This window comes from Pelobates fuscus, chromosome 1 (assembly GCF_036172605.1).
Source record: "Pelobates fuscus isolate aPelFus1 chromosome 1, aPelFus1.pri, whole genome shotgun sequence".
In the NCBI taxonomy this organism is placed as follows: Eukaryota; Metazoa; Chordata; class Amphibia; order Anura; family Pelobatidae; genus Pelobates; species Pelobates fuscus.
Window position 1 is genome coordinate 461,697,473 of NC_086317.1, and position 15,220 is coordinate 461,712,692.

General features: G+C 38.9%; 1 protein-coding gene across 7 annotated transcripts in view; it reads left to right on the forward strand.

Moving 5' to 3' along the window:
* The window catches only part of GRM5 (glutamate metabotropic receptor 5), a 321,020-nt gene that overhangs the window by 264,889 nt on the left and 40,911 nt on the right, over positions 1 to 15,220 (forward strand). For all 7 annotated transcript variants that reach the window (XM_063430874.1, XM_063430898.1, XM_063430865.1 and 4 more), the window contains exons 5-6: positions 7,105 to 7,351; positions 13,614 to 13,782. In XM_063430874.1, the coding sequence (XP_063286944.1) occupies positions 7,105 to 7,351; positions 13,614 to 13,782 (416 nt within the window). The remainder of the gene's footprint in view (positions 1 to 7,104; positions 7,352 to 13,613; positions 13,783 to 15,220) is intronic.

The window sequence follows — 15,220 nt, forward strand, 5'->3', positions numbered from 1 at the left end:
TATATTTGAGCATGCTAGGCTGAACGTGCGTATATCATGGCTAGTTGCACTGAGGGTATGAGTATGTAGCAGTACATTGATGTGAAAGATGGCTGTCATGTTTAGGGTGTAGCTTGCACGTTATCAACTGTGTATTTATATCAGCAGCTCCACCACTAGTTATAAATCAAGTGTGAGTCGCCCCATGAGATGAGACTAGTGAATAACATAATACATGAACGGTTAAGGTAAAGGCATGTAAGGAACTACGACAATAAACTCTTTAGGAGGTGAAATAATGACATGTTTAAACGCTTGCTACTTTACGATTAGTTTATGTGCAGAGAGCAGTTCATGTGATCAAAGGCATGGTGTGGAGGATCTGCTATAGTGGGACATGCTTGGCAGGCTGCTGTTTACTGCTCGTGCTCAACCGATCCCTTCTGGGCGCCAGGTGCAGACCCTGGGAGTCCCTGATACCTGGAACAACAAAGGCAAGTCTCTGGCTGAGTGCCGGGTTCACGGCTTGAGGTGGTGGAAGCTTGTTTTGTCGTCGGATCTTGTGGTCGGATCTGTCCCGGTGGTGCTTCACGTCCGGTGCGGGATTGTGGTGGCTTAAGGTGGAGGCGAGTGCTTGATGTGGGGCAGGCTCTGCATTTCTGTTTGTGCCTCCGGTCCCATCTTCGACGCCTTTTGCATTGGTGGATTTTAATGGGGACTGCTTCGCTTAGCTGTGGTGGAGCTTGTTGGGGCTGTGGTGGAGCTTGTTGGGGCTTCCTGCTTGTTATTTGCTTCCAAAATTGATTAAAGAGTCTGTCCAGCTTAGACTCAATATCCTGCCATGCTTTGCTGGTACCAGGAGGACACGCGGCTGCTGCCATATTGGGAGAGTCGCAGATGAGTATGTCAGCCTGGGCGGCTGTGCTCTGTGCGTCCATTAGCTCCAGACAGCCTCTCAGGGGTGGACCGGGATAACCCCCACCGGTCTGAGGGGGGGGGTAACGGAGCTCCTGCCGGGAAGTAGCTGCTCCTGGGCATCCCAGGATTGGGAGATCGGCCGCCTCTCCCGCCCGGTGAGCCCCAGGCCACACTTGCCACGCGGAGGTAAGTAAGACTCTGTCGAGTTGCTGACCGCTATTAAGCATGTCGGGTCGGTCAGGTAGGAGCAACATTGCTGGGTCATCCCCTTCTGGGGTGAAATTTGCTTGAAAATAGCTGCTTAAAGTGAGATATTGAGGGAGCTCACACGAAGTGCGTCTTTCCTCCATGACAGCTAGGCCCCGCCCCCCGGAAGCTGTATTCTTAGTGAGAGGAGGGACTCAGCTGATGCTGATTTAATAGGGAAATCGATAGCTAGGCTAGTGTATTCAGTGTCCACTACAGTCCTGAAGGACTCATCTGATCTCTGCTGTAAGGACAGCACCCCAAAAAGCCCTTTTTAGGGCTAGAACATAATTCTGCTTTATTTTTTTTCCTGTGTAATCTAATTGCAGTTGCCTGCCTGCCAGCGTGTGTGTCAGGCTCACAGCGTATACTGTGCCCACTTGCCCAGTGCCACCACTCATATCTGGTGTCACAATAGCTTGCATTTAAAAAAAAACAAAACTTTTTTGACTGCAGTATAATAGCAGTCAGTTTCCTTCACACGTGTGCATTTCAGGGCCTGCCAGGGCACAGTGTCACACCAGTGCAACTCATATCTGGTGTAACAGTAGTGTACATAAAAAAAAAAACCTAGAAATTTGACTGTGAAATAATAGCAGTCAGTTTCCTTCACACATGTGCGTTTCAGGGCCTGCCAGGGCACAGTGTCACACCAGTGCAACTCATATCTGGTGTAACATTAGTGTACATTTAAAAAAAAATACAGGGGGCTTGTTGTCACCTTTCGGGGACCCTTGTGTTGTACGTGGCTGGGTGGAGGAAGAGACCTTCAATGACATCAGTGCGGACAAGGAACGGGACATGGCTAGCTTGGTATCCAACCTTGTGCAAATGGGGAGTTTGCGGTTGTGCAAATTGACTGTTTGCGGTTGTTTGCGGTGCAATAAACGGGGAGTTTGGTCTGTCACTGTGAAGCGGGCGTAACCCTTACACTACCTGATCGATACAACATCATACCTGATGTTTTAAAGCACGTTATTCCAAACTATTTAGGAATGTTAGGTGATTTATGCCCTTTATGGATTAAAACCAGACTCTGCATCAACTATGTAATTTTCCATGGGTGTTTTGCCATGGATCCCCCTCCGGCATGCCACAGTCCAGGTGTTAGTCCCCTTGAAACAACTTTTCCATCACTATTGTGGCCTATTGAAGTCTATGGCGGTATGCCCGGTTCGCCCGTTTGCGAACATGTGCGTAAATTCGCTTTCGCCGTTCGCAAACGGAAAATTTTATGTTCACGACATCTCTAATAGATAGATAATTTAGAAAATAAAGCAGAGACATAGTGGGTGAAGTGTTAGTTAGACAAAGTGTCTGAAACTGATTTGGAGCCAGCAGAGAGACTGGTATAGTGTAAAAGTAGTGATGAATAAGTAGTAAATGTTGCTCATGAAGATGTACATGACAGATTGGACAGGGGATAGATGGTAGTAGGACAGGCTTCATAGGTCTGAGTTGCAGAAATTCATACAAGATACTATGAGAGTGGGTTAGAGTTCTGTTTGTTTATGATGTTAAGAGGTAGATGAGAATGCCATCAGCATACAAGTGTCATTGAAATCCATAGGAAAGATAGGAAAATAGTTCTGAAAACTGATGGCTAATTTCTGTCATTCTTATTGTATTTATTAATGTATTCCAAAAGTTGTGTATAAAGTGACAGTTTTCTCCTTAGTAAATTCCACCTATTTTTGCATAAATATCAGTTTTTTAGAAGACCACCAAAATTATAGTGGCAGAAAGAATAGGAGGGACACAAAAAATGTTTCTTTGGGGGACAAAAGTGTCAGAAAGGTTGATAAATCTGTTGTGCCTCTGAAAAATAATGTACATTAAAAGCTGATGGTTAGGACGCAAAAGAATTAAAAAAAAATATTCAGATTTTAAAACTAGCACCAAATATTCTCTGAAAATTAAACAGAAAAGTCTAATGTCATTCAATCTCCCTCAATGAGTCAAGAGATACAATTTGATTTGAAAAGAACAGTGACCCAACGATGCTAAGAGTTGTGTGAAGAGCAATGTGTGCCAAAGGTAGCAGAAAGGACTGGAAGAATGAGCAGAGAGAATTGGCGTTAGGTCACGTGTTAGTGGATAAGAGGTGATTACTTATAAGTTTGAGAATTGTAGTTTGGGAATTTATGACTGAAGCACAAACCACTAGTGTTGGACACTTGCTTAAGAGGGTGTTTCCTCCAAAGATGTTCAGCACTTTGGGAGCAGTTTCAAGTGACATGCGCTATTGGCGGCAGCCATCTTTAATGCCAGGCTTCTTATGGTGAGGAGATAGTCAGTTAGGGAAATTGTAAGATAGAGAGGAGAGATAGACGTAAGCTGTTATGGCGAACAGAACCTTGCCACGCGCTCCTGGGGGAGCCTGCTTGCTAGCCTCCTGCCCCAGGACTATGGCCCCTGTATTAAACCTGGGCCAATGTACTGTGGAAAGGGTTTGTTTGTGCCTTTTCCCTTTTTATGGTTTGGTATATGGGATTCACCAAACGGATCATACCCATTTGGTTTATATACCGAACAAACTAACGAAAAGCCAGACAACCCAGGGGAGTTGTGTGCTGCTTGTTGACTCTTTTGACCCCTATCAACACCTTAACTGCAACGGTCGGCTGGGTGGTCGGCATTCATATGTACGAACATGTGGCGGTGGCCATCTTTAGCCGTGAACGCATAAAGCGGTGTTTGGTCGTCGAGTGTTTGGAACTATAATTGGACATCAGCGCGAACATCGCTGGAACTTTCACCTCCATCGAAGTTCGGGAAAAGGTGTTAGAACTGAAAGATGTTCGGTGGGAGCAAACTCCCGAACGAGGGGCACCCGGCCAGCCAACGCATGAACAGTTACATTTGTGGTTTTTATTGTATTTCGTACTGCCGAAAGAGACCGGCCACTCATCCCATTCGTGGGATATGAGCACTTTCTGGATATGTTGGGCGCTCAGATCCAGGCTATCTGTGGATAAAGGACTTGAGGGGGAACATAATTGTTAACGGTGAATTTTGGGGTGTATTTGATATGTATGTCCTGGACCTGAGAGGTAATATAATTAAGTTGTGTACTTTGTAGCAGTCCCCTCTCAGGTCCAGTAGGGAATGCTCCTGGAATATGTATCAGGAAACCCCTTGCATGGGGATTCACATAAAAGGCCATGTCTGGCTCCCATTAAACCAGTTCCACTTCACCCTCAACATAGAGCCTCGTCTCATGTGTGGAGGGAACATCTATATTCACTACTCTGGGGATTGCTATGATTACTATACTCCCTTTGGATTATAACATGGTTTTACCTGCTATACTCTCTGGATTAGGTGGAGGACAGCGAGACCCTAGCCAAGCTGCAACGCTGGCTATGGAGACTGCAGTGGTTATGGTGCCAGGTGGAGTGTTTGGAAGTACTCTGTGTTACTAGGAAGCAGTGATTGGCGGAGGCACCTAGTCAGGATGCAAGGCGGTCCGCCACAGCTGTGTTTTGTTGGAAAAGAGAAAATTGGAAAATTGATGCTCCTATAGAAAAAGAACCTGAGGTCCATAGAATAAAAATTAGATATAGAAAACAAGTGAAGCAAAGCTAATGTTTAATAAAATCACACAGCTTGAAGAAATAGCTTACAGACTCTCAATGAAAAGGTTCATCTGTGTGATCTTAAAGTCAGAGATGCATCTAACAACCTAAACTACAAAAATAGTGTGCTTTATATAAATAAGGCATCCTTAAAAATGATGCAGTGTTTAGCCTGTCACATATAGACTGTGTTCAATAGTAATCCTATGCGTGTGAATAAAATCAGCAAATACAAATAATTATAAGAGAAAATAGTAAAAAAAAATATATATATATAAATACACTGAACTAAATTATAAACAACTCTTTTGTTTTTGCCCCCATTTTTCTTGAGCTGAACTCAAAGATCTAAGACTTTTTCTATGTACACAAAAGGCTTATGTCTCTCACATATTGTTCACAAATCTGTCTAAATCCTTGTTAGTGAGCACTTCTCCTTTGCTGAGATAATCCATCCACCTCACAGGCGTGGCATATCAGATTAGACAGCATGATTATTGCACAGGTGTGCCTTAGGCTGGCCACAATAAAAGGCCACTTAAGTTACTACTAACACATCCTCAACTTAGTCAGCTTTCAGTGGAGGGTAAGGTATTAATATGAGGCACAGAGTGTGCCCATCCCACTCGTTCTGAGTGTACAAATAGCCAGGCTACCACCTAATAAAAGGTTAACACAAAGTTAAATCTCTAATATACACCCAGGGCCAGTGGATGCCCATTGTCCTGGCCCATGGGTCATGAACCCCTACATATATGTTCGTGGTGAAATTGTATTTTTTTATTTTTTATTATTCTTTATTTTTATTGTGCATGGGATTACAGCAGTGCTTGTATAGCCACAACAGCTTTCACAAGTGCAGTAGTATTGGAACATAGGTGTGTTATGCGTTGAACTTAGTATTTAGTGTATTGTATAAACAAGCTTAGTTAAGGAATCTCCGTTGGGAGACTTGCACTGTATATAGAGATCATAGTTGTTTGACAGGTATGCCTAGGTTGAGTAAGCTTAGAGTAGTATTTTGTCTGAGGAAATCTAGGCAGATGTAAAGGGGTTTTAAGCTTTATGTGAGTTTAGGTTAGTGCAGGGTGAGGAAGCCCAGCGAAGTTGCCCTGAAGTGATCCCAAAGAGAGTGTTGGTTGTTGCTTAAGGGTTTGGAGGTGTTGTGTATAATGTTTCTCTATGTGTAGGTCACATAAAACATCTGACTGAGTGGGCTCTATAATTAGCTGAATACCAAGGTGTGTGATTACAAGGTTGCCTAGTGAGCATCAGCGTCCGATAGGTTGATGAGTCCCACATCTGTGGGGTAGCGTACATCATCCTTTGCTAAAGGGGGGAAGGTGAGAATGTAGGTGTATGCGCACCTCTAAGTGGATTGCCCTCAACTAAGAGGGGTGTCATTGGGGGTTATGGGGGGGGGGGACGCCATCTCGGTTCACAATATTATTGGCCCAGACATTGGGTTGTAGTGACTAGCCAGATAGCAACATAGAAACATAGACATAAATGTTAAACACATTATAAACAGTAAGACTCTTTGAAGCATCTGTCTCGTCTGCGAGCGCCTGGCTGCCTTGTCGAATTGTATCGAAATGTTTAATGCTCAGTCCTGCCAGGGTTCCGATTCCTCGGACCTGGTGGCTCTCGGTGTGAATGTGGTTGTGTTGGCGGGATCCCAGGCGTTGGATGGCTTGTCCTGTGATGCTCTTTCGGTCTGGCCCTCTATGCCTTGGTGAAATTGTAATTTAAGACAATCTTTCCTCAGTCTTCTTTCATCCTAAATCAATATAAATAAGCAAAAGTCACAATAACCCAATGGAACTAAATGAAAAATAAAACAACAAAAAAAACTGACCAGATAGCAAAACATTTCAGAAAAAATAAGTTTGATGCAAAAAAAGACTTGAATATAAATAAATTATATTCAAGTCTTGAATCCAACTAGCTAGAAGGATTCATGCAGACTGGACATACAAAGTGTAGGAAGACTTTATATAGACCTTGTGCACTTTGAATATTCAGTTAGAGCACTGTTATTGGCTGGCTTGGAAAAAATGTAATTTGTATTATTCAGTTTAATCACATACTTGACAATTATTTAACATTATTATTGATGAAGAAATGTAATTATAGAATTTGAGTTCTAAGTTATGACAATAGCCATGTGTGGCTTTCCATGAGATTAAAATGTTATGTTTTTTGTTGTAGTCTACAGAATTAAGCATGGAATCGATTGTGTTCTGAAACCTTTTACTTGTAGTATATTTATTAGTGGTAAGTGTATCTATTATCTTATTAGTATTAAATATTAGCCAATGTTAAACCTAGGCAATTAGAAATTGCTTGATTTTAATTTAAAACTGTACATTTTTATTTTCAGGTCGATTGACTCTAAGGTCTCAGTATGTTCAAGATTCCAAGATGGGTTTTGTCATCAACGCAATATATGCAATGGCTTATGGTCTTCACAACATGCAAGTCTCTTTATGTCCAGGATACAACGGCTTGTGTGATGCTATGAAACCAATAGATGGACAGAAGCTGCTAGATTGTATCATGAAAGCCAACTTTACAGGAGTCGCTGGTGATATGATCATGTTTGATGAGAATGGAGACTCACCTGGAAGGTTCTGCAGATATTTTTAATACACATATATTATTTAATTATTTGTATTTTGTTAATGTATTTATCTATTATTAGAACTGTACATAATAGAATTGTACATGGTGAAAAAATTTTGAAAAAACATTTTTTTATTTGTTTGACCAAATTTTATCAACTTGTCTGAATATTGTACATGCCAATAATATGGTGAAAACATTTGGATGAATCAGAATGGGGCACAAAATGAGCCTAATTTTTGTGTCCTGTTAATTAAGCTAGTTCCAATCAGAACTCAGTTGACTTAGTTCCAACCAAATAGAATAGTATTTTACAATTCAATATCAGTATACTTATGGACAATAATGATTTTGAGCATTCGGTTGAGAATTTTAAGCATTCGGTCCCTCTGATACCTGGTTGTTTTTTTGGGCACCACAAATGGTCATCAAATCACGAACAATCGCATCAGCAAATGCATTGTCTGTTTTGTTTGTTTCACTAATTGGTCATTCAGACCAATTCACAGTTACTAAATTTGGACAACCTGCCAAACACTCAAAATTCACATGTATTACAATTACAATTCAGCTGAAACTGACTGCTAAAATCTATAAGCAGACCGAATGATAACGTTTCAGTTTTGTATAGCTCTCAAAAATTCTCCCAATATATTGAAGAACAGAACATTTACCATACCAAATCAAATACTCTAGAATGAAAATCTTTTCTTTCTTTTAGAATACACTCTAAATGCTCTGAAAATGTACCAAATATAGATATTATGGATTGTATGATGTATTATAATATACCTCATATTATAGGTTTACATAAATATTTACTCATTTGTTTATTTAATCCTTTCTCACCATATACTGATTAGCTGATACTCAGCCTATCAACAGCCTCCCTTTGTTTGAAATGCATTAGAAAGGTAAAAGCATCAGCTGACACTTTCAGTGGAGGCCATGAGTAAGGATTCAACATTGAAGACAGAACTGGAGTAGGCAAAGGTATAACGCAAATAGGGTCTATGAATAGCACGTTTGGGCAAAACTATTTAAAACTGGGTAATCCCCATAAAGAAAGACAGCGCCCAGGATCTCTACACACATAACAACTGCATTGAGATGGTCATTATATTGCTTAGAGTGGTCCTTTAACTCCAAAAAGGCAAATAAATACCGCAGGGGTATGATCAACACAACAAAACCACTTAATTAAGCTAAAGTTGTTTTGGTGCTTAGTGTCCCTTTAGGATACACACACAAATGGCATGTGATATGAGCTAAATATGATATGAGCTTAATGTTTTCAACATCTTAGCTCACCCTGCTCTCTGCTAAAACTGATCAGTCACAGCATTAAAACCACATGCTTAATATCAACCCCCTGATGCTGCCAAAACAGCCTAAATCATCAAGACATGGACTCCACAAGACCTTTGAACATGTCCTGTCTTATCTGCCACCAAGAGATTAGCAGCAGATCCTTTAAGTCCTGCAAGTTGAGAGGTTGGGCCTCCATGAATCAAAGTTGTTGTTTCAGCACATTCCACAGATGCTTAATTGGATTGAGTTCTACGAATTTGGACGACAAGGCAACACCCTGATATTTTGGTCATGTTCCTCAAACCATTCCTGAACAATTTTTGTAGTAAGCCATGGGGCATTATCCTGCTGAAAAAGACCACTGCCATCAGGGAACACCATTGCCATGAAGGGGTGTACATGGTCTGCAACAATCTCTAGGTAGGTGGTACGTGTCAAAGTAATATCCACTTGAATCCCAAGGTTTCACAGCAAAACATTGCCAAAAGCATGACACTGCCTCCATCGGCCTGATTTCTTCCAATATTTCATCCTGCTGCCATATTTTCCCCAGGTAAACAGTAGCTCTTTTGTATGATCGGACCAGATGCTCACATCTTAGCTACACACATGCATCAATCAGCCTTGGGTGTCCATGACCCTGATGCCGGTTCACATGTTGTCCTTCATTGCATCACTTTTGGTAGATACTAACCACTGCATACCGGGAACGCCCCACAAGACTTGCCTTTTTTGTATATGCTCTGACCCAGTCATCTAGCCATCACTATATGGCTCTTGTCAAAGTCACTCAGATCTTTTCACTTGCCCATTTTTCCTTCTTCCAAAACATGGAATTCAAGAATTGACTGTTCACTTGGTGCCAAGTGCCATTATAATGATATAATTAATGTTATTTACTTTATCTGTCAGTTGTTTAGTGTTGTGACTGATCAGTGTATTTGTACAAAAAATACAGTATGGATGGAGAAACTAACTAGTACAAACTATAATCACCTGGGTGCTAATTCTCACTGGTATTCCCTCCAATACCAACATAAATAACAATCTAAATAAGTAAGAGAATGCACACCAGAATACACATTAAATACTCAACCAGGTTTAATAAACCAATATCAAGGCTAAAGTACAAAAATATATACAGTGATACAAAATAGGCAAAAATAATAAACAATGGATTTACCACAATTCTCACAAGCCTATCAGGGCAGAAACAGGAATCACAAATAACCCCCCAACGTTTCGGCACCTCCTGGTTGCCTTTATCAAGGGCGTTGATAAAGGCAACCAGGAGGTGCCGAAATGTTGGGGGGTTATTTGTGATTCCTGTTTCTGCCCTGATAGGCTTGTGAGAATTGTGGTAAATCCATTGTTTATTATTTTTGCCTATTTTGTATCACTGTATATATTTTTGTACTTTAACCTTGATATTGGTTTATTAAACCTGGTTGAATATTAAATGTGTATTCTGGTGTGCATTCTCTTACTTATTTTGATCAGTGTATTTGCACACAACACAAATTAGAAAAGAGGATTTAAAAAGAAAAAGAAAATAATATAGTCAATCAGAGAGAAATGGTTCTGTAATAATTTCCTGCAGAGAAAATACAATATGCAGTAAGGATGCAAAAAGTCCTGTTAGTGTGAAAGGGAAGAGCTTAAGTTCCTCTAAATAGTGGATAGGTCAAGTGGGAAACTGCTTAGTAAGAGCAGAGATGTAAAATGCTACGGATGGATTTGTATCTCTCGAGAATAGAGTTTAAAGTTTTTTTTTTTTACAAAATGTTTCCTATTAAAAGCATACATAATGCCATCCAATGATTCACACCTGAATCCAGCCATTAAAGGGATTGCACTGTAAGTGAATATATGCTAACGTGACATTGAAGGTTCAATCTCTGAATCGAGACAAAGAAGAAACTGTATGTCAAAATGACCCGACACCATTTCTATTAGAAAAACCACTCCAAATATACTGACACTTAGAAACAAATTCACGATTTGGTTTACTTATCTTAAAATGTCAAACATGATATAATTCTATATGTGACAGTGTTGTGCCAAGTGTATTATGAAGGATTTAGGCATATATTTGGCAATGACGGGGCTTATGCTCCTTTATATCTTTCTTAAGGTCCATTTTTCTTTTTTACATCATGCTTTAAGGGCAAGCAAAAGCAGTTTTAGTAGCACACATTACATTCCAATTCAACATTATGTTTTACCATTGACTTAAACGTCTGCATAAATCAATTTGGATTTTTCTTTTTAATCATCATATTGATAAACTATATTTTACACTAATTGTCATAGGACTGTGTCCCATAATTTACTGTATTCTTCATATATCTAATATCGTATTGATTTTATTGGCGTTGCAAATGAAGCAATAAACTACATACTTTATTGCTGAGTTTTTTTCCTTGCAAGACTCCCTGTGTGTTTCCGACAATTTTGCCATTTTCTTTGTGTTAATTAGGTCATTCATTAAGTTTATGACAAGATATGCTACTTCATATATCATCTATATTTATTTAACGTTTATAGCATTTATGGTATCCTACTAAAAGCCTTTTCTAAATATATAAATGTGAAAATTGATTTATTATTTGTGTTCAATAAACCGTAGGTAATCAGAACTATAAAAATCAACTTTTCGTATTAGTGCCCAATAAAGAAAGAAAACTCATAAACAATATTCTAAAACTGAGCATAAACTAATTTACTATTCAAATGATGTGTGGTAATACATAAGCTTGGTGCTACATTCCCAATGCTGATTAGCAAATTAATGATCACTTAAAAGAGTAATTCCTTGTAATCACACCTCGATAAACACTAGATTTGTGTGTATCTTTAAAATCCGGTTCATCTGAGCCATGTTTGTCAAAATTAAATTAAGTTCAGCATCTCCTACACTCGTTCATTTTATGGTTCGACTTCTCCAGATACAGTCCATGAAACATATTTGTGAAAACAATTCAAGGGTGCAGAAGTGGGCCAAATAGTGTATTATAAAATATGTACATAATAAAAATAACATTGAAATATAGACTTTGTTTTACTGCTGTTCATCCCCCCTATTGGTTACTCCTCATATGATCTGTGAATAAAATCAACACTTAGTAGATGTCCTCTTTCCATCAATCATCTTTTTCCAATGACCATCTCTTTTTTTTGGTGGCTCAGGCAGAACTCCGAATCTCAAAGTAAACAAACATAATCTAGTTATTTGCTTGGTTATACATCTGTATGGCATTTTTGAGATACAAATTCATCTGAACTGCTAATCAGCCTAAATACTGGTGAAGTTCAATTCAGATGGAACTCAATACACAAGTCTAATAAGCACAAGGATATCAAGAGTTAAGAGTATCCAGTTTACAAATTCTAAGTACCGTATATACTCGAGTATAAGCCGACCCGAATATAAGCCGAGGCCCCTAATATTACCCCAAAAAACTGGGAAAACGTATTGACTCGAGTATAAGACTAGGGTGGGAAATGCAGCAGCTACTGGTAAATCTCTAAATAAAATTAGATCCTAAAAAAATTATATTAATTGAATATTTATTTGCAGTGTGTGTGTGAATGCAGTGTGTGTGTATGAATGCAGTGTGTGTGTGTATGAATGCAGTGTGTGTGTATGAATGCAGTGTGTGTGTATGAGTGCAGTGTGTGTGTATGAGTGCAGTGTGTGTGTGTAAGAGTGCAGTGTGTATGAGTGCAGTGTGTGTGATGCAGTGTGTGTGATGCAGTGTGTATGAATGCAGTGTGTATGAATGCAGTGTGTATGAGTGCAGTGTGCTTGTGTGTATGAATGCAGTGTGTGTGTATGAATGCAGTGTGTGTGTATGAGTGCAGTGTGTGTGTATGAGTGCAGTGTGTGTATGAATGCAGTGTGTGTGTATGAGTGCAGTGTGTATGATGCAGTGTGTGTTTGAATGCAGCGTGTGTGTATGAGTGCAGTGTGTATGAGTGTGATGCAGTGTGTGTGTATGAGTGCAGTGTGTATGAATGCAGTGTTTGAGTGTGTGATGCAGAGCCTTGGTGGGGGTGGGCATTTTTATTATTTTTTTTTATTATTTTAACACTAATTGTTTTTTTTGTTATATTAATTTTTTTATTATTATTTTTTTTTTGTATTTTTTAAATATTTTTTCATTATTATTATTATTAATACGTTTATTAATTTTTATTATTATTATTAATATTTGTATTATTATTTTCGTCCCCCCTCCCTGCTTCCTAGCTGGCCAGGGAGGGGGGCTCTCCTTCCCTGGTGGTCCAGTGGCATTGGCAGTTCAGTGTGGGGAGAGGGGGCTGTCAGAGCTGTAACTTACCTGTCCTGCAGCTCCTGTCAGCTCTCTCCTCCTCCGCGCCGTCCGTGCAGCTCCCTCTGTCAGCTCACACTGTAAGTCTCGCGAGAGCCGCGGCTCTCGCGAGATTTACACTGGGAGCTGACCGAGGTGCTGAACGGACGGCGCGGAGGAGGCGAGAGCTGACAGGAGCTGCAGGACAGGTAAGTTACAGCTCTGACAGCCCCCTCTCCCCCCAGTCTGTATTATGGCATAATACAGACTATTGACTCGAGTATAAGCCGAGTTCCGGTTTTTCAGCACAAAAAATGTGCTGAAAAACTCGGCTTATACTCGAGTATATACGGTATATCCAACAATCCATTTATTTTATGTGAAGAATTGCCTGATGGGAAACAATTAATTAAACTGCCTCTCTCTATATATATGGGCAAACCATACATGTAAAACCAGTGCAAAGCAAAGAAGCCTGACCAGTATTTTATTGTTCCATTTATTAATTCAATCCACGAATGTAACAAATATTTACCTTTTTTTTAAACCATAGAGCTGAAACATCTCATGACATATTTTATATTATTTTATATGTTTTTATGCACATAATATTTATGCTTTTTCTGTTTTATATTTTCTTAAGGTATGAAATCATGAACTTTAAGAAAATGGGTAAAGATTATTTTGATTATATCAACGTAGGCAGTTGGGACAACGGTGAACTCAAAATGGACGATGATGAAATATGGTCAAGCAAGAACACCGTTATCAGATCTGTCTGCAGTGAGCCTTGTGCAAAAGGAGAAATCAAGGTAAAAACATCTCTGTAGACATCTCTTTAACTAAAATGTAATTATTATTATTATTATTATTATTATTATTATTATTATTATTATTATTGCCATTTATAATGTAATGAGTCATTTAGTAAGAATATGATATGCCTCTCTTGTGAAACTGACGATAATGAAGTTTGGTCTTGTGAAAAACTGGTTTCCAGTCTTCATAGATATCTACTCTAGGGAAATAAAACTAAGTGTATTTTTCTATAATTATCCTAGATCATGCACCTATATATTTCACAAAAATGTACAATTTAACCACATTTACACTTTTTATGAAATAGGGTTAAATGGTACAGTTGTATACATTTAAAAAAATAGCTGTAGAAATTGAGTTTAATCTTTTAGGGACTAAACTACATTTTCTGTCATTCTAGTTAAATAGGTTAAAAAGGGGTTAAATATCAACAATGTTCTAGAAACACTGTAACCTACCAGAGATGTCTGCCACCACTATGTAAGCTGATTTAAACAGGGCCCTCTTCACCTGTTACGTCTACATTACTTTTTTAAGTCAATCGCTTGTTGTTAAATAGCCTCACTGTATAATTGTAAAAAATTGTAAAAAAAAATGCCAGTTCTATATAAATACTAGTACTAATAATTCTATATTTAGCAAAAGGCAAGGTTCTAAAAGGGGAGATTAGGGTAAAGTTAGGGTTTAGTGGAGGTGTTGGAGGAACTTATAGTGGAATGGTCACTTAACAATATTTTTAATTATGTTTACACTTTACCCTTTATTTAACAAATATGCATACATATGGTCTGAAAATTGAACTTAATTTTAAAAATCATATATATGGTGTGAATATGTATTGTAGTCAGAATCCACAAGCCCCTAACAGCATACTTTGTAAACAGATCTTCACTCTTTCCTAATTCCCCCCTTACTCCAATTCAAATAAAAGTTCTCAATCTAACATATCATTAATTAATAGTCGGGGGGGGGGGGGGGGGGGAGGGGAGAAGACAATTGAAAAGAACACCCGTAAACAGTATTTTTAACACACTTATTGATATCTTGATTGAAGGCATCACTGCCAGCCCAGCGTCAAAGGACAGAAAATAAAAAGGAATTAATTATGACATAACTTATATAAAGTGTTTTGTTTTTTTAAAAACAGTGTACAAAAATAAAAAGAAATCATTATTCTGAGTTTCTGACCCTCCTATGAATAGTATTTTTGGATTGTTAGCCACACAGAGTTAAGATGGATTGATTTTGGTGTTAAGTTGGCTGATTTTAACACAACCATTATAGCAGCTCATGAAGCCCACTAAGACATTGTAGCAGATGCCATTGATTGGGGAAAATATTGTTAAATTCATCATCTGAATTTCTTTTTCTGTCGACATGTCAAGTTCATTCTTGGTGATTCTCTATAAATAAAGTCAACAGATGGGTAAT